The 24,524-nt window shown below is 38.1% G+C and overlaps 3 protein-coding genes and 1 non-coding gene across 4 annotated transcripts; 2 read left to right on the top strand and 2 right to left on the bottom strand.

The window, feature by feature from the left end:
• Nucleotides 1-1,753: 1,753 nt before the first annotated feature.
• On the bottom strand, nt 1,754-13,154 carry rab24 (RAB24, member RAS oncogene family). Its single transcript, XM_070917602.1, has 9 exons — nt 13,020-13,154; nt 11,364-11,556; nt 10,480-10,548; nt 9,123-9,201; nt 8,340-8,407; nt 7,472-7,571; nt 5,893-5,943; nt 4,196-4,255; nt 1,754-3,587 (listed from the first exon to the last, which is right to left on the bottom strand). The coding sequence occupies exons 2-9, from the start codon at nt 11,478-11,480 to the stop codon at nt 3,520-3,522; spliced, it is 612 nt and encodes a 203-aa protein (XP_070773703.1). The 5' UTR covers nt 11,481-11,556; nt 13,020-13,154; the 3' UTR covers nt 1,754-3,519.
• A 1,789-nt stretch (nt 13,155-14,943) lies between these two features.
• Nucleotides 14,944-20,265, top strand: pgrmc1 (progesterone receptor membrane component 1). The gene is made up of 3 exons (XM_070917735.1): nt 14,944-15,241; nt 17,605-17,760; nt 18,273-20,265. Exons 1-3 carry the CDS (start codon nt 14,947-14,949, stop codon nt 18,365-18,367), a joined length of 546 nt encoding a protein of 181 aa, XP_070773836.1. The 5' UTR covers nt 14,944-14,946; the 3' UTR covers nt 18,368-20,265.
• Nucleotides 20,266-21,652: 1,387 nt separating this feature from the next.
• trnal-caa (transfer RNA leucine (anticodon CAA)) lies at nt 21,653-21,763 on the bottom strand. Its single transcript has 2 exons — nt 21,726-21,763; nt 21,653-21,698 (listed from the first exon to the last, which is right to left on the bottom strand). It is a non-coding gene; the product is annotated as a tRNA-Leu (tRNA).
• A 240-nt stretch (nt 21,764-22,003) lies between these two features.
• cox7b (cytochrome c oxidase subunit 7B) lies at nt 22,004-24,183 on the top strand. Its single transcript, XM_070917750.1, has 3 exons — nt 22,004-22,101; nt 23,141-23,256; nt 23,954-24,183. Exons 1-3 carry the CDS (start codon nt 22,065-22,067, stop codon nt 24,035-24,037), a joined length of 237 nt encoding a protein of 78 aa, XP_070773851.1. The 5' UTR covers nt 22,004-22,064; the 3' UTR covers nt 24,038-24,183.
• Nucleotides 24,184-24,524: the final 341 nt, after the last annotated feature.

Raw genomic sequence — 24,524 nt, 5'->3', positions numbered from 1 at the left:
CAAGTCTGAGATGTGAGCAGTGATTCAGAGTCTGAAGGTTAAATCTGTCTTCGCTGATAATCACACCGCAACAGGAAGTGGAGATGCTGTGGTAAACTTTATTTTTCACTTTTCAACAGCTTTTAAGCATTACCAGAGACAGATACCTTTTGGATTCAGCCATGAGAAAGAGGAAAGTGTAGTGAGTTGTCCCGCCCTGAAAGGTGCCACAAAACTAATAGGAGACATGAGGGAGATCCTCAGTCCAGAGAAGACGTGTAATCAGCCAAAATAAGTAAAAATACCCATAAAAAAATAAAAAACTGTAATAAAATCAAGCGCAGATTTAGTCTTTATGAATCAACAGGAAAATAAAAGGCAGCATCGGCACATCTGTTTCTGAAAGTCAAAAATGTAATTAAAGATTTAAATTAAGTTCTACAAAGCCAACACACACACACACACACACCTACAGAAACAAGCTCAACTCAAGTATAGAATAAATCAACAGTCACAAGCCAGACTGTCAAAATGAGTGTAAACATGTAGTAATACATTCACAGACATAGAGATACAGAGTGCTCCAAAATAATGTTACTTAACTTAACCTGCTTTTATAATAACAGCAAGAACAATATCAATGAGGTGAGCTTGTGTAGTGACCTCTAGTTCTTCACCAAACCCCAGTGAGTATTTCTCCACTTTTCATTTCCCCACCTGTTTTAAACTCTAAATACAGTAAATGACTTTGGAAAAGTAAATAGATTTTTTGCAGCACCATGAGGCGGAGGTGGTGAGATTGAACAGCAAAACAAACAAAAAAACAGGTGAGCTGTCAGTATTTTCAACAGATTTCTTTTCCCACTTGTTTTAAGAACAGTCACATTTCAAGGCTTTCTCCAACAATAATGTTGGTTTGGTGTGTTAAAAGTCAAAAGCATATTTGAAGTTTCTACAGGTTTTCTGCAGTGTTCTCCAAGATTATTAAAATTTAACACCTTTTTCTAGTCATACTGGTAGAATTAATTACAATTAATTTATTGACCATTTATATAACATTTTTGTCAGCACTTCCGAGTTGCATCTACTGTCGAAACAATCCCACTTAGAGTTTACAGGCATTTAACGTCTCACAGCCCGCAAACACATACAGCAAAATATATAAATGTTAGTCTATGGCAAGCCAGAGAAAGAAGACTTTTTAATACCTTCTAAGCCTTGTTTTGAGAATTCATTACTTTTTAAGACTTGCAGATACCCTGTATTATGACTTTGTTTCTTTGTTTTCCAGTGGGGTAGCTCATCAGTGCCTGGAAGGAAGCCCGAAAAACAGGTATTATGTTGAAAATAGTTTTCAATATAAAGCACAGGTGATGAGCTAAACCATGTTGGATTCCAGTGACCGTTTTGCTGGTTTCAAGTGATTTTATTTGGCTTATGGTAACGTTATTTTGTTTTCTTTCAGGGTGGGGGATCAATGGCATGAGATGATAATGTGGTGGAGACATTTGAAACCAGCAAAATTATCTGCAAGTGGAATAAAAGAAAGCTGGAAATACCAAACAACAAAAAAAAAGTGTGCCACAAATTCAGTTCTGTAGACGCATTAATGCTAAAGATTTGTGATGATTTACAATACACTTTACAATTTTACATATATTGCCATTTTTTTGTCACTCAAATGCATAAAAAGCTCAAATATTAAACACAAAGGCAAACAAATTGTGGATCAATCACTATAAAAATGTAAGGTCTATCAGAGCTTTGAAACATTCTTTTAACAAGCTTTTAATTTTACAGAACATATTTGTACTTTACACTCGTCTGTCTTAAAACAGCGCCCAATAAAAAATATTGTGCATCAAAATGTCAACACAAGGGACATCAACACATCGAAGCAGCAACATGGAGGAAACTGTGACTTTATTTCCCCTCCGTCTTCCTGGCAGCACAACTTAAAAGGCAATAAATTAGTGACTTGAGTCTTGAAGTTAAATATAGCAGTAAATATTGTTCTGAGGACACAAGATGACAGTTTGTACAATATTACAATATTCACGTTTGTGTCCTGTGTTGCTGAAATCTGCAGTGTCTCAACACACTGAAGATGAACTTTGATCATCTTTCTGTAGAAGTGGAGTTTTTCCTAAAACCTCTCAGAGCTCGTCATTTCACTGCTTCAGTGACTGAAAGAAAATTTGAGTCATATTTCCATATGTATACTTTGCATTTAAAATTACAAAATAGAAAATTTAGTTTAAATGCAGAAAAGTAACTTGTCCTTAAAATCTTCTTTCAGTCAGCTGAGGCCACACGATTCTCTGCGTTTTAGTAACCGCCACCTTAAAATCTGCTTATTTATTTTTCCTTTTGACAGAATCATAGCTTATGCTGCAAAAGATGATGTATCGGACACATGTTGAACGTGCCGTCACTATGGATGTATTATAAGAACTGGACACAGGACTCCAAGATGGCGCCAATTCATTTGAATAAAGTTTGCTCACTGGGCGCATGAGCCAAAAAAGTTGCGTTGTGCGGCCCCAAAGTTTATTTATACAAAGAGTAATAATTAAAGCCTGGTTGCAGTTTTTAGGTGACCTGTCAACAGTCTACAATGGTAGTCTATAGGGTAGTCTATGCAGGGGATTTTTCTTCTCTGGGGCAAATTAGCAGTAAGGCTGAGTGGTGGCGCCGTATCCAGCTCTCTTAATACATCCATGGCTGTCACACGGCAAAAGTCGTGGTAATGTTGTGGTAAACACTAAAGAGCCAAAGCTCTGGAAAGCTGACGCACACACACACACACACACACACAGTCAGTCCTGCCATTTCTACTGCGGGTATAAGGCCTTTAGAAAGATCATTGGTATCATTTCATCCATGTGTTAAACCAAAAGTATAAGACGAATTTCAATTAAGTAAGACTGGGAACTGTTTTTGTTTAACTGATTATATACTAGCTTCACCCCATTCGCTTCATGGAAGATGTGCACGACTAGCAGACAGGTTTCCACAACAAGGTTAAATAGAGTTGGAGGTAAACAAAAAATGAACTTCTGTAAACAAACCATTCACCCTCCTGAAGCATTGCAGTTGCTACAACAATAAAACAGCCAATCAAGTTTTCTCTGCCAGTCCGTGTTCAGTGGGATCCCTCTTTTTAACGTCCTAACCACCGCAGGTCACAGCTTCAGATTGTTTGACACTGCGGCTTCAGGGATATGTTTACTTCCATAGTCCAGCTTAGAGGAAGCTACAGAAGGAACAGGGACCATCTGATTAAACACAGGACATAACTGGGTGAAAAGTGCTAAATCCCTCTCCACCCAGTAACAGTTGCAGCAGAAGTTGCAGCTCCTCTTCCGTAAAGTCTTGCAGCCTTCAGTTCTTTATGGCACAAAAGAAATAAACATATCCAACAAGGTATAAACAGTACTGCTTCATTTCTTCTCCTGTTGCATTCGAATCCCAGTTCCAGAGCTGAGTTCATTATCCAGGGAAGGTGACCACTTCTGTTTTCCTTCCTGTTGCTCAGCATCAGTTGTTATGGCAACAGGAGTAGAAATATGAGTCTTTCTTCTGGCCCAGGTCCACGCCTGTTTCCTCTGCTGAAACAGAGGAAGAGACTTTATGTTGTTGGGATCAGTTCAGGAGGTAGTTTTTCAAGTTGAAGAAAATCTGCCCCCTCACATGTTTACATTTACTTATTTTTAACACATTACATGTCGTTTTTACACTTCGGTTTTTGTACAGATTAAACAAACAAGATATAATGTGTTAATTGTGACCTTTAGAAGTGCTGGTAGGAGGATTTTGTTCCCTTTGGGCAGCCGTTCCCCCGCATGCAGTCTTTATGCTAAGCTAAGCTAACCAGCTGCTGGCTGTAGCTTCATATTTAACGTACAGATATGAGAGCGGTATCTGTCTTCTCATCAACTAGTCTTGTTTATATCGTGTGGTTTCTCCGTTGCATCTGGAGGGTGTTTCTTCCACATCTGCCCCCCGTCACCCATGGTGTTCCTCAGGGATCAATTGTAGGACCACTGTTATTTTCAGTGTATTAGCTGCAACTGAGCCACATATTTCAGTAACACTAATTTTACTTCCACTGCTGTGCTGACGATACACAGCTCTATGCCCCCCCAACACTTGATGACTCAGTTAATACAGGATTCATACAAACAAGCTGAGTTCACATAAATAAAACACTCACCTGTCATATACTGGAAGGCAGAGCTGTTGTAATCCTCAGCAACTTTCTGGAACAACTCATCTGTCAAACAGAGGAAGAATGAGGCCCGTCAGTTCATTCACACATCATGAGCTGATAAAAACAGGTCCACATCCCCTATCCCTGGTTCACAACACAAAGTAACTATGCAACAGCTAGTTTCAAAGAAGCCGTATGTTTGATCAGAGAGGCTCCATAACCCTTCATCCATTAAGCCATTACTGTGCACTTTCACCACTCACACTTCGAAGACATCAACATCACTAAAGGCAACAACCCGCAATTACTCTTGTTCTCAGGCAGAACTGACTAAATTTAAGTCAATACTAGTAGAGGCACATCTCACCATTTACAAACGTCAAAAAAAGAACATTTTGATTCAATGCTGGTCAGGTATTTAATGTGCAATTCCTCCATTTTTAAATGTTTTGAGCTATGGAGGAGAAAAGTGTACAAATAACAAGAACCTGATGAAGATCCTGCTGAGACAACACAGTTTGTCAAAGTCATAGATGAAATGTTTCTCTTTTTTCTGATCTGTGAAGCTTGAACTGCACTGATTGAAGTTATGACAGGATGTAAGTGTTATTCACACTGGTCACCTCTGCAAAAGCTGAATATCCTTGACAGTGTTTGCTCCTGCTGATTGCTCTCTGCTGTGCTTCTGTCAACAAGGTAAAATCCTGATGAGCTGACTGGCTGAAGAGTCCACACTGAGGGTTATTGTCTGTGCTTGGAACAGCACTTTATTCTCTTAATTTACTTTGTTAAAATCTTATCCATCTACTAATTAGAATACCTTGTGGGACTCTTCTACTTCCTGTCTGTGGTCTTTTCTTAAAAGAGGCCAATGTCTTCTATGTCTCAACTTGACTCGCATCTCACACTTTCATACAGTTTCCTTTTTCACAATCATTCAAGGGTCACAGGATTACTGCCAAAGAGCAACCGCTTCAATATTTCCCTCCTCAATGTTGTTTAAATGTTCACAATTGAAGAATTTACATTATTTAGTGCTTTCATTTGCATTTATAGTACTGTATATTTTAACTGAGTAACTGCAAATGAGTGAATTAAAGTTCAAAGCCGATTTGAATTTGTTCAACCAAAGTCCTCAAAGCCTGATTGGCCAACAGCAGCAGCTGTTCTACAAGTCTTTTCAGAAAGTGAATATGCATCATTGCTGCCTTCATCTATCTGTTAAAGTAAGACAAAGGCGTCCATTACATCAGTGTTCTTCATGGCTTTATTTGCAGTCAAAGCCTTAAATAATGACGTGAAGAATCTCAACAACTTAAAACTATTATTAAAAAGTTTTATTGTCTTTGTGCATTACAAATGATGAATGTTACATTTATTACAGTTTTCTTAAGAAGGCGAAACAAGATGTTTAATCTTGTATCTTTAACCTATAAGTGACTCAGGAGCTGAACCAGAGAGGAGACCGACGTGTTAAATTGAAATAACGAGGTGCATGTCTGAAAGGGGCTGAATTCAAATGAGGTAATAATCAACAATTGAGTAAGTTTATGTGCTCAAAAAGTGCCCCGATTTTTCAATATCAAAGTTCTGAGGGAAACTCACTTCCTCAATTGACAGACCATGAATAACTACAGCTGTGATCGCAGCCAACCACCTGTGTTAAATCTGTTCTGCAGATGACTGAAGGTGTGACTCACCCACATGACTTCCTGTTTTACTGGAGGTCTCGAAATGCTGCGCTCCAATCTCTGTGAAAGCAAACCAAAACAGTAAGGTTAAATGTCAGTCAAGAGCAGATGAATTCAGACTATTTCTACAAGTCACACACAGAGCGGGTGATAGAGGTCGCCGATTTCTTCATATCCTTTAACCATGTTCATGAGTCATGACGTTTACACGCAGTTTAGTAATCCAACTATTCCCCAAATTGGGCTGTAACATAATCTCAGAAATGTCCATGTAAATGGAAAACCCAGTTTCTTCTTTTTTCCAGGTTTAAGGATTAACTTGTTAACATGCTGGAGAAACCTCATTACTGTGTAAACTGGCTTCTTAAACAGGGTTTCTGCAGGGTTCACCAAGTTCAATTCAAGACTTTTAAAGACCTTTTTAATGCCATATAGAATGCAATTTTATTCTGTTTCACAGAAATATTAAGACTTTTGTAGATTAAATTAAAAAACTTCTAAAATGTTTTTTTGAGGAAACTAAATTCAACTCTTTCAAAGACTTTTCAACACCTGCACTGTTCATGGTGTTTCTCATAAGCTTGTGGCTGTGCATCATTTATTCAAAATATTTAAACCAAATAGAACTTTGAGTGAACCTTTAAACTACAATGTTTTCCACAGCTGTGACATACTTATCAAATATACAATATCAAACACGTACGCAGTCAGACAAAGTGACTCAGACATTCAGCTCTGTGAGCTGATTCTTACTGACTTCTTATCAACTGTAGTTCTACATTCACAGTTGTTGGAGTGACATACGCTGTCAGACAGTGAACCAACTGTCTCACACCAGAAGGCAGCACTACACTCGTCTGTCAGTAAGACAAAGCTGATTTGCCCTCTACAGACCCGGTTTATCTGCTATGTACAAAAAGTATAAAGTTATTAAGTTTAGAGCTGAAACAACATGTAAATTAATCGATTAGTTGATGGACTGAAAATGAATAGGCAACTATTTGATAATTTTTTTAGTCAAACATTCATTGTTATAGCTTCTGAAATGTGAATATTTGCTGATTTTCTTAATTTTCTCTGATACTAAAATAAATATGTTGGGGTTTTGGACTGTTGGTGAAACAAAACAAGCAATTTGAATTTTGAAGACCCTTTTTAAAAAAACATTTTCTGACCTTTATAGAGTTTGCAATTTATTGAATAATTAGGAAAACAATGAAAACAATCATTAGTTGCAGCACTAATAGGTTAAAAGGTTAAATGTAAGTGTAATATCACATTACAGAGTTCTTATATAATATAGATATATAATATATACACAAATGAGTTTACACACACACAAATATGATACCAAAATAACCACTTCGAGCTGTTGTGATCTTCTGCTGGTCAAAGGAAATAATTCACATCTTAATGAGGGCTACATGACAGTAATGTACAGTATGAATAACACAGTACTGTGCATTAGTAACAACTGACGTTTTACATGAAACCGACCTCTGACCAGGCTGCTACATCAACATGTAATCTATAAACATAACAACAGGCAAGAGAGCCAGTAAAACAACCAGTAAGAGAATGTAATTACCTTCAGCAAAGTCTTGAGCATCGTGGTAGTCGATTTGGCGCAGGCTCCGATCTCCTTCAACGAGGTCGCTCTTAGTGCCACACAGGTAGATCTTGCAGTGCTGGAGTACACAACGCAGGGAGTGACACGTACAGTTCAACATGTAACTTTGAATTTTATAACTTCAACTAGGTGACGACTATGTATTTAAGCCTCGACCGTAAAGAGAGCCAGACAACAGTGAGTCCACACAACTCTATACAATGCAGCTACAGAAAACATTTACATCATTAAACACAACAGGATGTGTTTAATTACTATGATAAAACAATAATGGAACAGTCATCCAGCTTATGAGTTAAAAAAACACATTTGTCATATAAAGGACTGAGTGTCGATCCTGAATACTTTTTTTGGTAACGACTGAAATGTCTCCACCGAAATCAAAGGTCAAATGTGTTGTTTCTTTATTCTTTGATCAGATATTTCCTGGTTTAACTCGAAATATTGTCAAAGGTTAGACTGAATTCAAGCAACTTGTGTTTAAACAACATTTCATTTGACAAGTTTCTTTTCTTCTTTTGTTACATCAATAAAGGTGTTTATATTTCTTAAAATAAGGTATCAAAAATCATCATCACCATTTTGGTATCAGTACCAAAACTATCCACATGGTATCCAACCCCTGTCATATGTACATAACAACTACTGGTGCTACACAGTGACTGAATACACACAGAGGAACAAAGACACAAAGAAATCTAGTCACACACTTTACCAGGACTGAACTGGTAAGAAGCTACATAACGATGGTGTAAGGTAACTGTCCTGTAACTATTCATAACAAACCTCTATTACATTTAACTTTGGACAGGAAAAGCTCTTTTACCTCCTCGCAGTTCTGAAGCTCCTTCACCCAGAAACGAGCTCTCTGGAAGCTGCTGCTGTCAGTCAGATCTGAAAGTCAAACATGACAAAACACAACAACGTTCAGCAGTCTGACACTGTGTATACACACTGTTAGCATTCCAGACATTTCCATATTCTCCTTAAAGATATGTGTATAAACACAACCCTGCACACATTTTAACAGTAAAACAAACACATTGGATAACAGAAACAACAAAATCTACAGAGAGACGATGGTAGGTAAAGAAGAAGAAGGCCGGCAGACTTGACAGAAGATGTTAAATAAAACATGACAGCTGTGTGAGTAATCCGCTGGGAAATGCCATCAGCTATTTCCTAAAAGACAAAGTTCCCCTATGTGGAACAAAGAAACAGAGACGTGGTAGATCCATAGCTGCTGTAATCCTAGCTAGCTAAGGCTATGTTGGCATGAGGGTACAGAATAGAGGTTTAACCTGCTGAGACTGAGCAGAGTCCAGAGTCTCAGCAGAAAGGTCAACTAAAATATAACTACATGTCAAAATCAGATACTGTTGTTATCTTACTAACAAGGTGACAGCATCTATAAAACAAAGTCACCCGATATAAGCATCAGCGGCACAGTGTTCAGTTCCGCATTGAAAACAAAAAGTAACCTTGTGCATTCAGTTCTGTTTGCGGTGAAGTTGCTAATTTAGACACGCATCCAGCTGTTGTCGCCCAGAGGTCGGGTTACGGCACCTGAGATCTCTACCGAAGATGATTAGGAACAATGTAGGTTTACCATAGCAGACTAAGGCTGCCCGGGCTCCTCTGTAGTAGATTCTGCTCATAGCTTCGTAGCGCTCTGATCCAGCTGTGTCCTGAGAGAGACAGAGAAGAGTCAGACAGAGTCAGACAGAGTCAGACAGTAAAAGGAGACAGGGTGAAATGATAAGGGAGGTATTTTCCTCTACGTTAAATAGCTTACATGTGGTCATGCATGTGATGTTAAATGTCTCTGGTCTGATGTTACAATTGTACACAGTCAACATTCCTACAACCCCCATGCAGGCTTTAAATGCTGTGTAATCCCCAGTGTGACAAGCTCCAAGCTCCAAGCTCATTTCCCCTGGAATCACCTAAAACTGCTCAACTGTTTCTTTTGGCTATCTCTTACTCAAATTGACATTAATTACTTATTTTATTGCACTCCTTTCCAAGTCTAAAGCTACAAAGAGTGAGAAGTGGAACGCATAATAGTAAATCAGAAAACAGTAAATCATTTTCAATCTTATGTATGATAAAAAACGGTACCTTCATTAAATATTTAAATCAAATTCAAAGTTTATAGAGTGATATCATCTGACTTATTTATTTTAACCAAATCTCTAAGCCGCATTTCATCTGGGAAATTCAAAGAAATTCTGATATCTATTTCATCCTTAATTTATACCACTCTGCTTTTTGGAAACTTACATTTAAAAAAGGCCACTGATATAAAATGAATAAATGAATTCTGTCACGTCATGTAGTACAGGGAGTTCTCAGTTTGTGTAAATGGTAAATGGGTACAAATGTATTAGTTTGTACAGTAGTGGCATTGTTGTGCACAATCCAATTATACACCAATGTGACTTTAGATGCAGTCCTAACAGCTCTATGGAGGTGTGGAGTTACAAAGAAGTGAGTTTACCAAACCTCTGTTGCCGGCTCCTCATCTCTGCTTGGGGCTACATTAACTGCTACTAGCATAACACACATTCATCTCTGCTGGGGCTCTTGGTTTTGACGAGAAAGAAGAATGTGTGGAATAAAAAATAAAAATCTCTGATTCTGCAGCCTTGATTTTGATCCTTTTATTTTTTTAAACGGTGCATCTTGAGTCTGACAATATTATAGAAGTGCAACGTTAAACCGATGGAGTTCTCATTAATCTTTGGGGCACTGTATATTTTTGTTTCCTGGAGAAGAACTGTTTCCTCCAGAAAAGTCATCCTGCGCTCATTCACCTGTTTGCTGGTTTTAAAGAGGATGAAAGGAACAGATGCGATTGGCTATTAGGCTTCTATGGAAGCACGTTTTCAGATCTCACCTAGCTAGAGCTGGCAGATGCAGCACACAGACAAAAATTCATATCAAGTGTATCATCTCTGACTCACCCATATTCCCAGGGTAATCACTTTCTCTCCCACCTGGATTGGTTTGGCAACAAAAGCAGCACCGATCGTCTGTCAGGAGAAGAAAACAAGCGCGGTAAAGTATCAGAGTCCCGGTAGACTGTGGGTACTCTCAGTCTGAATATTGTTCCTTTATTAAAATCAGCTCATCATATTGTCCTATGCTAACATGGAGCTTTGGCTCAAATCCTGCAATTAAGTTCTTTTCATTTACATTTTCACTGCAGTTGGCTGTGAACTGGTAATGAATCAGCAGATATTGCACACAAATGCCAAAAGAAGGCGATAGAATATATCGCAAAACGTTATCATGCTGGTTGAAGTATTAAAATCACAGGAAATATAACCATCTGATCACCCAAACATGTGAAAATTTGCTCCACAGCCAACTTATAGTCATACTAACCATGTTAGTATGTTAAGTGGTTAAAGTTTGAGAAATCATAAAAGTGTGGAGTAACAACAAGAATCCAGACAGTGACTGCACCCACTTGCGAAAAAAGTGAAGGGGTCTGAATACTTTCCAAAAGCCACTGGATCATTTTATGCAACCGTCAACTTATAAAAATATCATAAATATGGTGTATTCTTAAACAGGACACAAGAGAGGAGTGTCTGAATAGCTTCCCCATTAATATGTAATGCTTGTCTAATTGTCTGCTTAAATAGAAAATACCGAAACATTACTGCATCCTGAGTTTTTATCAGTGCTTTTATGCTTTAAGATGATCACAGACTCGAGGCTTTATTACCACAACCTCCCCGGGGGCTATATATAAAAATAATGCCTTTCATCCAGGCAGCAGGCAGGGACGGAATCAGCAACGGGCCGACATGGAAATTGAGGCGGAGCAGCTGACACTCACGTTCTGGTACGGGCCGACCAAGAAGCGATGGTGAACGTATCTCTCCACCAGGCTGGTCTTCCCCACACTCTCTTTTCCCAGCATCACCACTTTGGCATCCACGCGCATTGCACTCATAGTAAAAGCCCAGGACGAGACCGCAGCAGAGCAAACAGGAGGGTGGGGGAGTTAATGTACAAGGCTGCTCAGTGTGCTGTGTGAGGAAAAGACAGGATAAACAACAAATGAGTGGCAATACTGATGAAGTCGTAAATACTATTTGGCCTCGTGAGATACTGAGATTTATAATTAATGCATTGAAAACGATGACAAATGTGAGTTTTTTGAGAATAATCATAAAACCTTTATGGGGTTCTGGGGGCAATTTTTTTATACTTCTTCTCATCTGTATCATCTGCTGTGTCAGCAGATAACTGATGTATTTCTACACTTCAGAGGTCCAGTTAACTCTACAGTCCCCTGCATAAAGAATCTGTTCATAATTTTAAGATTTCATACTGATAACATTTCTTTTTAATTCTTCTTTTAGTGTTGCTTTTATTTAGTTTGTTGTATTTTATTATGTTTATATTCTATTCTAATTTAAATATCTGAGTATCTGTTTCTACATTTTCTGAGTGTAACATAGAGGGGGCTAGAACAGATTTTTCTTATACTTGCGTCTCTTTAAAGTCATTTGGTGTCAATTTGAGGGACATTTGATTGATTTTCCAATAAGAAATGTTAACAGTCACTTCATACTGAGGTTCTGATACTAACAAGCCAACTACCTATCATCTTCTTCCTCTGACTGAATCAAATTCCAGAAAGGAATTTGTGTTTTGTCCAATGTTGTGTTCTGTATAACATGAAAACAACATTCAAACAAAGAAGCAAATTAAATATCTGAGTATCTGTTTCTACATTTTCTGAGTGTAACTTAGAGGGGGCTACCACTGCTTTTCACTGTGCAATCCTGTATTATGATCATTATATGATGACAATAAAGCTTAACATGAAATGTTCGGGAGTGAAACCAAACTTTTGCCACAACTTAGTCTCTTCACCAGAGTCCAGTCATATTATAAATATCTAATTTCATCAACAAACAGTCCAAAAAGCCCAAAGTATTCACTTTATAAAAGGTGTAAATATGACAAGAGCAGTAAAAGTTATATAAGCTGTATTTGTACTGGACAAATGACTAGATAATACTGACAGTAATACCGATAATGGCAATAAAACACTGTAATCAGGATGACCAAAGCTTTAATTGAGTTCGGCGTTTCAGCACTAATTACTGTAAATGGGTGAAATAACTACAAGGTACCCAGCATTAGCTTTCGCTTTCTTACCTAACGTTACACTGAATTTGAAAGCAAAAATAAAATGTTACATGTCGTATTTTATTCCTGTTCAACTTTTCCAAATTCCTCGTAGATTTTGTCTCGATACTTTAGCTGTAACATATGTGACTGTTGTCCCTACAGATTGTTGTATTTCATAAAAACAAAAGTGACGTTTTATCAAATTACATTAAAAAGGTATCTGTCGTTCAACAAACATGACAGAGCCAAAACACCAGCCGAACATTAACGTTAGCTTCTGGTAGACAGGGTTTGAGAGCTCAGCTAATCTAGCTAACTTCAGCACCACATAGAAACACTCAAAACTCACCTGGTAGCTAACGTTAGCTTGACTCAACAAATCCTTCCAAACATCTGATCTTCTCCAAGCAGGAGCCAAACCGGGGCTGTCATCCGAGCCTACCAAACCTGTTTTAAATTCAAGCCGAGGCTAAACCGCTTGTCATCTCTGCCCAGCCTTGCTAAGCACCCAGCTGCTGTTTGGATACTGAAAGTGGCAGCTAGCTAACGTTACTGCCAATGTTGCGCAATGACAAAAAATACACGCGAGTCGTCAGTTAGATAACGTTACAAAAGGAAATAGTAAAAGGCTGACATTGTTTCTAATTGACAGGAGCCCGATTTGTCTGAAAACAAGGTCCAGATAACTGACGGGAATCAGCCGGCTGGAGACGGAGCTCTTAGACGTTTCTGAGGGGAGAAAATCTCCATCTGAGCTTTGTTTGTTTGGGTGGGAACCAAAAAGGCGTCAGAGGCGGTTTCCAGGAGACGGAAGTGACCGAATTACACGAGACAATCACCGGATGTGTGCAACAACCAGTGTTTAATAACAATAATTTAATACATTGATATATTATTATGAATGTATTTATTTAAACTGCATTTGAATTAATATTAATTCATTTATTACAATTTAAAATCTAAAAAAAAAATTGTGAAAAAAGCTCGTCACAATTTCCCAAAACCCAAGGTGACGTCTTCAGACATCTGAAGACATTTCAAGAGATATTCAGTTCACAATCATAGGAGACTGAGGATGCCAGAAAATATCATTTTTTGAATAGCTGGAACCAGACAATTTTGATGCAAAATGATTAATTGATTATCAAAATAGTTTCCAATATATTTTATGTCAATCTACCAATCAGTTAATTGACTAATTGTTAAAGCTCTGTTACATCTAAAGAACATGTACATATTAGAAAAACTGTGAAATTATTTGTCTAGTCAGCTAGTATTCAGATATATTTTAATTGATATATAATTAATACACAAAGGATTTCATGATCCCAGCAGGGTTTCTAAAATGAAAAGGCGCCATTTCTTTTGGCTAGAACAGATTTCTCTTGTACTTGCATCTCTTTAAAGTCATTTTGTGTCAATTTGAGGGACATTTGATTGACTTTCCAATAAGAAATGTTAACAGTCACTTCATACTGAGGTTCTGATACTAACAAGCCAACTACCTATCACCTTCTTCCTCTGACTGAATCAAATTCCAGAAAGGGCCTGTGCCACCCCTGGTCATCACTCTTGCACCACCTTTGTGTTAGGGGTGTCCAAACTATGTGCTGCCCCTGAGTTACTTTAAAATTAAAATTATATTTGGCCATCTGACTATATTGAAATGCAGTTCCTATTGTGAACATGTCACTATCACTATATGCGCTCTCTATTTTGTTACTGTGTTTTGTCCAATGTTGTGTTCTGTATAACATGAAAACAACATTCAAACAAAGAAGCAAGTTAAAAATTCATCAACATTTCCGGATTCTGTTTGTTATCAATATCCACATCATATACACACAACATAGTGCTGACAAGATGAATTGATCAACAGAAAATAAACAACAATTTTGATAGTTGATGACGTGTTTAAGTTGTTTCAGTTATTTATGTTTTTGACTGTTTTCTGACAGTTTATAGATTAAACAAATAAAAATGAATCATAAAAGTAACGAACACATTAACCGACAATGAAAAGTAGCATTAATTGCAGCCCTGAAATTAGAATAGTAACAGAGATAGAAATATATATTGTGATACAGTTTATAATATGTAATACAATATCTATCTATCTACACATCGATCACTTTTTGGCACGCAGCTAGAAGAACAGGATTGGTTGAAACCGTTAACGAGGCCTCTGAGGCTGCAGCTGTGATTGGTTCAGAGTTCATGAGCTCTACCAGTCCCACCCAACACACACACACATACACGGGGAGAGACGAAACAACATGGCGCAAGCAGAGGCAAGCGAGTTAACTTCTGTTGGAATCTTTCAGGAGATCTTCACCTCCCCGCTGAATCTCACCCTCCTCAGCCTCTGTTTGTTCCTCCTGTACAAAATCTTCCGCGGAGACAAACCACCGGAGCTCGGCGAGGTGGAAAAACCGCTGCCCAAACTGAAAAAGAGAGATTTCACCCAAGCTGAGTTGAATCCCTACGATGGACTGCAGAATCCAAGGATCCTCATGGCTGTCAACGGGAAAGTGTTCGACGTGACTCGGGGAAAGAAGTTTTACGGACCAGGTAACGTTACCCGAGAGGTCCACGTTAAGCTGTTAACGACCTGCTCTGTCGTCCCTCTCGTGTGACGGACGTAACGTCACCAACGGCAGCTAGCGTGAGGTGGCCGTTTGTTTGGTGTAACATTTTATGCACTGGACATTATTACCAAATATAAGTCGTTGTTTGGCAAATGAGTAAAGTTGAGTTTTGTAACTGGAAGCTAACGCCACACCCCCTCTAGTTTGCTAGCTGAGATCCCGTTTCACAACAGAGGAGCTGTAGCCTTGAAAACACAGATCGTCTATGACTGAAGTTGTGTTACTCCGTTGTTAAACCCCCCCCCGCAAAAAAAAAACTTGGCCGCCGCCATGTTTTCACAAGTGCAGTGGGAAAGTGAGCGGAATCTCTCAAAAGGGAGCTGTTTTTCTATTTTAATGTTTACTTTTATATCAATTGACACAGAAACGTTAAATTAAACATTTTGAGAGTAGTAAATGTTGTTATCAAGCTTTCATGTGGTTGAACGGCACTTTATGGACCTATGAAGAAAATGCCAGCCAAAAGCATTCAAATTAAATCGTTTATATAAACCACAATTTCTCTCAGGGTAAATAATTATTTTTTTCGTAAAATAATATACGGGAATATCAGGGCAGCAACTAACAATTATTTTAATGGAAGAAATATTTTCTCAATTGGTTGGAAACTTGAGAAAAGGCTACAATTTTTCACATTTGAGAAGCTAAAATCATCAAAATTAAGTTTAGCATTTTAGCTCAAGAAATGACTGGAATGATTAATCAATTATCAAAATACTTGCCAATTAATTTCCTGTTGATCGCCTAATCATTGGAGCTCTGAAACATATAGAGTGAAACAATACAAACACAAAACAAGAGTTCTGCCCAGATGAAATATTTATTTTTTACCCATCTTAAAACAACAACAACAGGAACATTTACAGTTTACAAAACTCTTACAGATAGGCGTGAAATTTGGCGAAAATTGTTTTAAGGCAGACTGTAATTATATTAATTATCTTGAATTCACAGCAGCTTTGCAAGAGGAGTCCTCATATCTGTTGTTCTTATCTGTTGTGGGATTAAACTCGTGTAGGATTTTACATCTCCAGATCTCTGAAATCAGAAACTGCTCCGTCATGCTTCATAGTGACATTTCTGTTCCCTGGAAACAGAGGCAGAGTTAGAGCTCGCTGTTTTTATCTTATCTCAGATTGTAACCTCTGTTGCGTGTAACCTCTGACCAACATTATGGTTCACTGTCATGAAACCGTGTTAGTTGCGCTGCACGTCCAACCCTAAAGTAAAATCCTGTGTTTGTTTCCTTCTATTAAAGGAATTTAGCTGATTTAAAATGTGTCCGCATGCAGCTGGTCAGCTGTCCTCCTGAACTTGTAACGAAACATATTATGATACCTTTTTTTTTTTTCAGGAGCCAAAATTGTTTAAATCAGGAAATATCTGATCAAAGGATAAGTAAAAATGTTTTACTGCTTCCTGTCATTTTCTTGACTAAATGGCTATCAACAAATTCATCTAAAATATAACTAATTATTAATTGCATCCCTATGGTGGTCCCTTACTGTTTTAGACTTTAACCATCTCAATGCAAATATATTCTAACTGCTGTGTGATTTAAAAAATAAAAATAAAAAATTTAATTAAAAATAAAATCTAAAAGTGTCATTGTAATATAGATATTATTATATGATATCTTTTTGAAATACAAAATAAAGCAGTTATATTTTTTAGTTGTGATATGAATTTTACGTCTACCTGGAAAGAAAACAGAGTTGCAACTTGGGACGGTTAAAAAGACTGAAGATATATTTCACCTCGATGGTTAGAAGAGACTTCCCTGTGGCTCTCAGCCTCAAGCCAATTGGTTCCTATTGAAGACATAAACAGTGCATTTGTGGGGGACTATTTTCAGCTGCAGATTAATACACATTTGATGCTCTAATGAGTATTTCAAGGATTGTGTATGCAGGATTTATTCAAAATAAACTACAGTGTGTGTGTGTGTGTGTGTGTGTGTTCATGGTAATGAAGGAACATGTGGCTCATTGATGTGTTTGGACAACAATGGAGTTCTATGGGACAGAGGAAAAAGATATATCAGGCTTTGGCCAAACTGACAGTATTTTTTAGTAGGATCGCTTCATTGCTAGTTTTGGTCTCTATCACCAGGTTTATCCTCTAAATGACCTTCAGATCTTTCTCTGGGTGTGTATTTTTGAGAAAAACGGATTCCTGGCTCTCCATCAGGCTACTAGAGAGAAAGTGGTGTGTTTCCGTTGTTGCTGCTGCCGTTGTTTTGCATTCAGCTCACCGTGTGCTGTCTGTGTCTTTACTGCCTTGCAGAGGGGCCGTACGGAGTGTTTGCTGGCAGAGATGCATCCAGAGGTCTGGCAACCTTCTGCCTGGAGAAGGAGGCCCTGAAGGACGAACACGACGACCTGTCCGACCTGAACGCCATGCAGCAGGAGAGCCTCTCCGAGTGGGAGACTCAGTTCACCTGTGAGTAGAGATGAGAGCATATCAAATGTTCACTCTGCACTTATTGTGGCCAACAAATTATCACGGTAATATTACCACAATGCATCACACTTTCCTGAAATAGTATTAGATCTGAAATGTAGTAAAATGACTTGGATTTGATCCAAAAGTTGTTAAAAGTTGAGGACAGTTTGTGTCTCTTACTTTACGCGCCAGTTTAGGTTTTTATAGTGTTAATGGTTCAAATTATTTTTAAAAAGCTGAAAGTTTGTAAACGCGCAACAGTGACAGACAGTGCTCTCTGTTGTTTGACATTTTTTATACTGAATTAATTATTTAATCAAAAAAGATGATTGGATTAAGCAATAATGGAGATATTTACTAATTTCATCTCTAGCTCTCTTTATGACTTAGATGACTTGAAACATAATGAAGAAACCATGGCTGTTTCCTCTGGACGGAGGATTCCAGCTTTGTTCTTGAATCTCGTCACTGAGGCTGTAAATATTTTTCTTGTTCTCTATTTCTTCCAGTTAAGTATGACTACGTCGGCAAGCTCCTGAAACCGGGAGAGGAGCCCACAGAGTACACCGACGATGAGGAGGGAAAAGACAAAAAGGCGGACTAGACAATGAAAAGAGAGGAAAATGATGGATGCCTTAATGTTTGTGTGAAATGTTGATGCCTGTTGCCGCCTGTTCTCTTCCATCTTCTGTTTGCATTCTAGTATGTCTGGACCACTGCGATCCTGGACTTTATACGCTGACTGATTCCATTTATATCCATTCAACTTATTTAAAGGTTAGATGGCATTAACGATTAAATATACTGCATTCTGTTGTAGAGCTGTGGTGTTGCTAGAGTTTAGATCAGTTACTGTAAACCTAAGAAAGGATCCTTAGATTACTGTGGAGAATCAAGGACTTTATCGACTTATTGACGGACCAATTCCAACATCCTGTGAAGCTGCTGATGGTTGTATGTCCTGTAGGTTGAGGCTTGTTGGTCGTCTAAAGAAGGAGATCAGCTTTGTTCAGCTCGCCTCAGTAACAGCACTTTGTTAATATCGCTGCTGATGAATCGCAGGTTGTACACATTCCTTTCATCCAAGGTTCGGCTCTGCTCACATTGAAATGAAGTATCTCAGGAAGAAGTTTCATTAAGAAAATATATTGAGTGTCTGGAGCCAGAGGGCAGATTTTAACCTGGGTCTTATTCTCATAATTGCGTCCTTTCTGATTATGGGTCTCGCTAACTTTGCACTCACCCCCTCCGTCATAGAGATTCAAGACACACAAACAAAAACAATAAAACGTCTGTCGGGGGGGAAGCAGCACGAGCTTCTTTGGTTAGCCAGCAAGTTTCCCTGAATATGGATCTCTCACCTTTTCTGAATCTCTACAGCGGAGGTGGTGAGTGCAAAGTTAGCATGGCCCAGTCAGGACCGACACAGTTGCGAGAATAAAACCCAGACTGAAAAATACTGGAGTTTTCCTTTAACAGGAGCAACGCAGCTAATTGGACCGAACGCTGATGTAAAGATTTTTAGGCGTTTACGATGTCGTCACATAAACAGATCTCTTTTAAGCACCTTGTCTTGATGAACTGCACCAACCACATCTAATTTTCACCACACCACCAGTTCTATTCTCTCTGGCTTCAAGCCTTTATTTACTGTTATATAAGTTGTGAACTGGCCTCAACTGTGTTTTATCTCTTCAAACTATGAGAAGACGATGACGTGCGGATGTTTGTAACGTATCTGCTGATCTGAGCTGTCCTGTCAGATTTTCAGTGTGGATATCTGTTGAGAGCCATTTCTCTTTAACTAATCCTGAGATTTCACACATTTCCTACTATTTTAACTGACTAATGTGATGCTCACAATGACAATCCAGGTTCATGTTTGCTTTGGTTGCTGCAGGGGCCGTCTCGTCCTGATTTAGTGCAATGACTGAAATTGAAAGTGACACCAATTTTGTAATCAATTAACCATTTAAGTCATTTATCAAGCACAAATATAATCCATTCTCTGGTTTCAGATTCTCAAATATAAGGATTTGCTGCTTTTCTTTGCTTTATACAATTGTAATTTGAATTCCTTTTACATTTTGGACTTTAGGTCGGACAAAATATGTAATGTGCAATGCTTTTTTTCAAAAAACGAAATGGAGAAAATGATAAAATATGAAGCCCTCATTCACATGAAGTAGCGTTTTTGTGTAGTGTTCACAGCTGTAGTTCGTTATATGGTGCAGAGGGAAAGTGTCAAGTACAAAGAAAGGTCTTCACATAAAACACGAGAAAGGCCAAACTGCTGCCGCTGCTGCTGTTTTGAATTCTAGACCCAAAATCACAAGAAAATAATAATTTTGTTTATTCCCAAGCTAATGGTTTGTTTACAATCTGAACCCATGATGGAAAAGAGTCAAACATTTATCAGGACAAAACACCTCAGAGAGGCCTCTGATCCTCTGAAAGGTGTGAACTGGCCCCAAGTCTTTGCAATAAAACATTTTTTCTTCATATTGATGGTGATACAGCTTCTGTTCAGGTCACCAAACTGTCCCAGCTGGTTAGTTTCCTGGCAGATGGTGATTGCTACGCTGACTGCAGTTTTCCGTTTTTGTCATGGACGAATCAACAGGAAAGTAATGATTAAACCCTGGTTCTGCCTGGATCTGAAGGCATTTTTTTTCCAAACTCAGCTAAAGACTGGAACAGGTGAAGTTTCTGATGACAGATAATAGTTAAATACTTAGATTGCTAATCGCAGCGTTTTACAGCAATATTTCACAGTCTGAGTTCCCAGGCTGCAAATAACAGACCAGGAACCTTTTGTCCACAAACGTGTCTGCTGAAACTTTGTTTGCAAGGAAATGTTGATTTGTATTCCTGAAGTTATAAGGAAGATAGTGTAGAAAAATATGATATGTTAGATCTGTTAACGCTATTTTTCTTTGCCACCATCGTCCCTCTGGAAACTGGAAAGATCGGTCACTTTCCATGATAACAGATTAAATGAGGGAACATTTGCAGTATGCATGTACATACATAAACTAAATGTCTAAATAATACTGTTATAATCCTGAAAATGATATTTTGATTTAATAAAGAAAACTACAAAAAATTGAGACTTGTCTGTCAATTTCAATATCTTGATAAGATTTTTATGGACAATGTAATGACAGAAAATATTTTTGAAAATGAATATAATAACATGACCTGTTGATGCTCATATTGAATGAACATACAATATTACAGCTTGATTGGACTGACTTACAGTGCATTTAACACCAAAGAAACTAAACCAAACTTTTTTCTTCAAGAAACATGCAGTATGCTCTATGCTGAAATCACATAAGTATACTTAAATATCTACTGTGAACTACACCTTAATGAGCCTATTCAGTTCCTTGTATAAAAAAAACCTGCTTTTCTTCACCTCTCTTTTGTTATTTTTTGCCACCCTGTTGATTTTAAAGCATTGCAGTTGGTGTTAAAGCAGAAAAAAGGAAATAAAAAATGTTCCTGGAATGGCGTCTACCCCTAGTTTTTCATAAATAATTTGATTTAAAATTGATATAAACGCTTCACTAAAATTGTCTTTGCCCACTCTCACAATAGGCCTGCTTTATTCATAATTAAGTGATGATATTTGTTACGTTATTTACAGTAGTTTTATATTATAATTTTATAAGCTATAATTATACAAAGGAAATCCTTAAAAATCATGAGAAGTAACGTTACGTACAATAACACCTTTTGTATGCACAAAAATTGCACTTAAAGCAATTAGGCCCGCTTAAAGCAGTAGGAATATTCCGTGCATTTAGCCCGTGGATTAGTATTTGGATGACTAATAAATTTGAATTGCTGGTTTTTAATACAAATGGAGAGCATTCAAAAGATGTGTCAGAAGTGGGATTCGAACCCACGCCTCCATTCGGAGACCAGAAGTCCCGTTACTGCGGAAGGAGCTTATCCTTGAGTCTGGCGCCTTAGACCACTCGGCCATCCTGACACGGTACCAAAGCATGCTGACAGTTGCATTTTTATTAACTATTGACACTGTGACTATAAGTCCATTCTGTAGTTATACAGATTATTGTGTTTGTAAGAGAAATAACTGGTAACTGCTTTGTATATGTGTTTCATTTATCTAATGTCTGAAAGTGTATTTCACTTCCATTTTCACACTTTGGCGTTCAGTTAATGTCGGCGCATGCGCACCCTTGCAATCGTAACTTCCGCTGTGTCTACGTGCGGCGGCCATATCACACTTCCGTTCTTCAAGGGTATCTGAAGGCACCAGGCTAGACAACATGTACCGGTTTGCTAAAGCTGCAGCCAACATCACCGGTAAGAAAACTGATTTTTCACAGAAGTGAATGTTGTCTGTATGTATTTAGGCAAGGCGACAGTTTAACATCAGTCGACTGCAAGTTTGACCGGCCTATCTTTGGTAGGTGACCGCGGTCACCGTGCTAACGTCAACAGCCCATTGCTAACCAGCTAACATGAGCACCTCCTGCAAGAATCGTGATATGTCATAAAACACTGTACATAATTAAATACCTTGAATGAGTTTCCGTAAGTTAACTAGCTTGTTCTTTAGTTTTGAGAAGTAGCCTTTTTTATCTGCTTAGTTTTCATATATTGTTAGCTGGCATTGTCCGACATACTGACCTGTATCTTACGATTTAAATGAACTAACTCAATTGTAATTTGTTTATTTCCTTTTCGAGAAAAATGCATTAGTAATTGAAAATAGTAGTTTACACAAAACTGTCTAGATGAGGTTCATAAAATTGGACTGTGTGGTAAAGGAAGGGCAAATAAGGAACGTCTTTTCATCTGGCTAACTATTTTTGAAACCATTTGAAAGGATTTGGACCTTGTAGTGTGTTCAGACAACACGTGAGTGTCACCATTCACAATTTCAAGATATGACCAATAATAATAGGACATTTCAGTGCCCTGATTGGAAATGTTGCTTGTGAAAATCAATGCAATGACTCGCACAGACATCAATTTGACAGTTCATATCAAACCACAAATTCTGGTGGCTTCACAGATCACATGTTAATCCAGTCCCGAAACGTCTTCATTACATTTACAATAGGTGGCTCAGTGTGAAAGAGGTCATACAAGGCCATCCTGTGCCCACATTATGATTTCCTGTGCAACTGAACTGAATGTATATTCCACAGGACATTATTGCGCTTTTTATTAATATTATATTACTAAATGATTTGTTTCTGGAACTGCACCCTGAATTGTGCCTATTTTATGTGTGTACTTATATTCTGTTTCATAGAAGCATTAGATAATATTGGAATAGTGCAGTACATAAATGCCAGTCATTACCTTTTAAAGACTTTGTTTTGTTGTCATCCAGGTCAGGCCGCAAGGCAGGTGAGGCATGGATCCACCGCCCCCAACAACTTCCATGCCAAGTACGGCAATGGTCTGTTGATCGGTGGAACAGTCTTCTGCACGGCTGTTTGGGCATACGTAAGTAATGCTGCCCTGTTAAACCACGTCACATTAATTTATGAGAATGACTTGAAAAGACTTCTTGCTCTCAAATTGTGGTACACAGAGCATCACAAGTGCAGAACTTGAAATAGAGCTTGAAATAAAACAAGCTTTATCAACCACAAAATTCCCCACCAGTGGCCCTACCTGAAAAGAATTTGCCTTTGAACCTAGTATGGATAAGTTACAATCAAAGAAAGTACAAGAATATACAACATACACAGTGCTGTGTCAGATATCCTAACATACTGAGGCCAGTAGTATGAGTGCAGAAAGGCTCAACTCAGACTCAGCTCTTTAACCAAAAGTGGTCTTTATCGTACCTTGACAAACATATTGTGTGAGCTGAGTGTGCGATTATATATATATTTTTTTTTGTTCCTCATTCTGTAGCACCATCACACAACTGGCATTATTTACCAAATGATGTTTGTTAGGACAATTGTCCCTGAACACATCCTCAAACCACTGGAGGGCGAAATGAGCAGGTTTACTGACATGTGAGACAAGTCTGAGAAGCCAAGTCTTTGGCTTAACTTTGATGTGAAGTTGGATTTAAGGTTGAATTTCTTTGCAATAACAAGGTTTTAAAGGGTCTTTAATTGTGTAAAGAAAGCAGGTACATAAAGTGTGGCATTGCTCTTGGAAAAACTAGTTTCTTGTCTTTGTGCAGGTGCTGACTCAGACTGGCATCACCTGGAATATGTCACCAGTTGGGAAGGTCATGCCCAAAGAGTGGAGAGGGGCTGAGGAGTGAAGAGCCGCCATAATGGACCTGCATCCCACCGAATAATAAACGTTCTGGTTGTACAGATGAATAGTCACTGTCTGCGTGTTCAGACAGTGAATGCCTGTGTTTATTCCAACATGTTACTTTGTCCAAATAAATTAAGTGTGATTCTACTGATCATTATTTCTTCACTTTATTTTGTGAAACTTGTGGCTAGAGAGCATAAAAACACCACAAAACAACCTGCCTACCTTCTACCCCCTTCTATCTTTCCCATATTTCAGGAGTGGAAGAGGTATTCAAATCTTTTGTATTCTTAATCTGAATCTGGAGAGTAACTAGTAACTAAAGTTATCAAATAAAGGTAGTGGAGTATAATATTTGCCTCTGGATTTCAGTGAATCAGACTCAGATTTTTGGTGAAGTATGTGTATATATACAAGGAATTTGTCTGGCTTTTTTCATTGCTCTCAATGACAGTAATAGACATAACAGCTAAAAACAAGGACAACAA

Source organism: Enoplosus armatus, chromosome 13 (assembly GCF_043641665.1).
Source record: "Enoplosus armatus isolate fEnoArm2 chromosome 13, fEnoArm2.hap1, whole genome shotgun sequence".
In the NCBI taxonomy this organism is placed as follows: Eukaryota; Metazoa; Chordata; class Actinopteri; order Centrarchiformes; family Enoplosidae; genus Enoplosus; species Enoplosus armatus.
The sequence above is the reverse complement of the archived record's forward strand: the minus strand, read 5'-3'. Positions and strand labels throughout refer to the sequence as shown.

What these genes read in the sequence shown, in the direction of transcription:
- rab24 (XM_070917602.1), bottom strand. Translation starts at nt 11,480, where the DNA reads ATGAGTGCAATGCGCGTGGATGCCAAAGTGGTGATGCTGGGAAAAGAG. An exon ending in TGGTCGGCCCGTACCAGAAC is followed by an intron (nt 10,549 to 11,363) that starts GTGAGTGTCAGC and finishes TTCTCCTGACAG; the next exon opens with ACGATCGGTGCTGCTTTTGT. An exon ending in TGATTACCCTGGGAATATGG is followed by an intron (nt 9,202 to 10,479) that starts GTGAGTCAGAGA and finishes TGTCTCTCTCAG; the next exon opens with GACACAGCTGGATCAGAGCG.
- pgrmc1 (XM_070917735.1), top strand. Translation starts at nt 14,947, where the DNA reads ATGGCGCAAGCAGAGGCAAGCGAGTTAACTTCTGTTGGAATCTTTCAG. An exon ending in AAAGAAGTTTTACGGACCAG is followed by an intron (nt 15,242 to 17,604) that starts GTAACGTTACCC and finishes ACTGCCTTGCAG; the next exon opens with AGGGGCCGTACGGAGTGTTT. An exon ending in GTGGGAGACTCAGTTCACCT is followed by an intron (nt 17,761 to 18,272) that starts GTGAGTAGAGAT and finishes TATTTCTTCCAG; the next exon opens with TTAAGTATGACTACGTCGGC.
- cox7b (XM_070917750.1), top strand. Translation starts at nt 22,065, where the DNA reads ATGTACCGGTTTGCTAAAGCTGCAGCCAACATCACCG. An exon ending in AGCTGCAGCCAACATCACCG is followed by an intron (nt 22,102 to 23,140) that starts GTAAGAAAACTG and finishes GTTGTCATCCAG; the next exon opens with GTCAGGCCGCAAGGCAGGTG. An exon ending in GCACGGCTGTTTGGGCATAC is followed by an intron (nt 23,257 to 23,953) that starts GTAAGTAATGCT and finishes GTCTTTGTGCAG; the next exon opens with GTGCTGACTCAGACTGGCAT.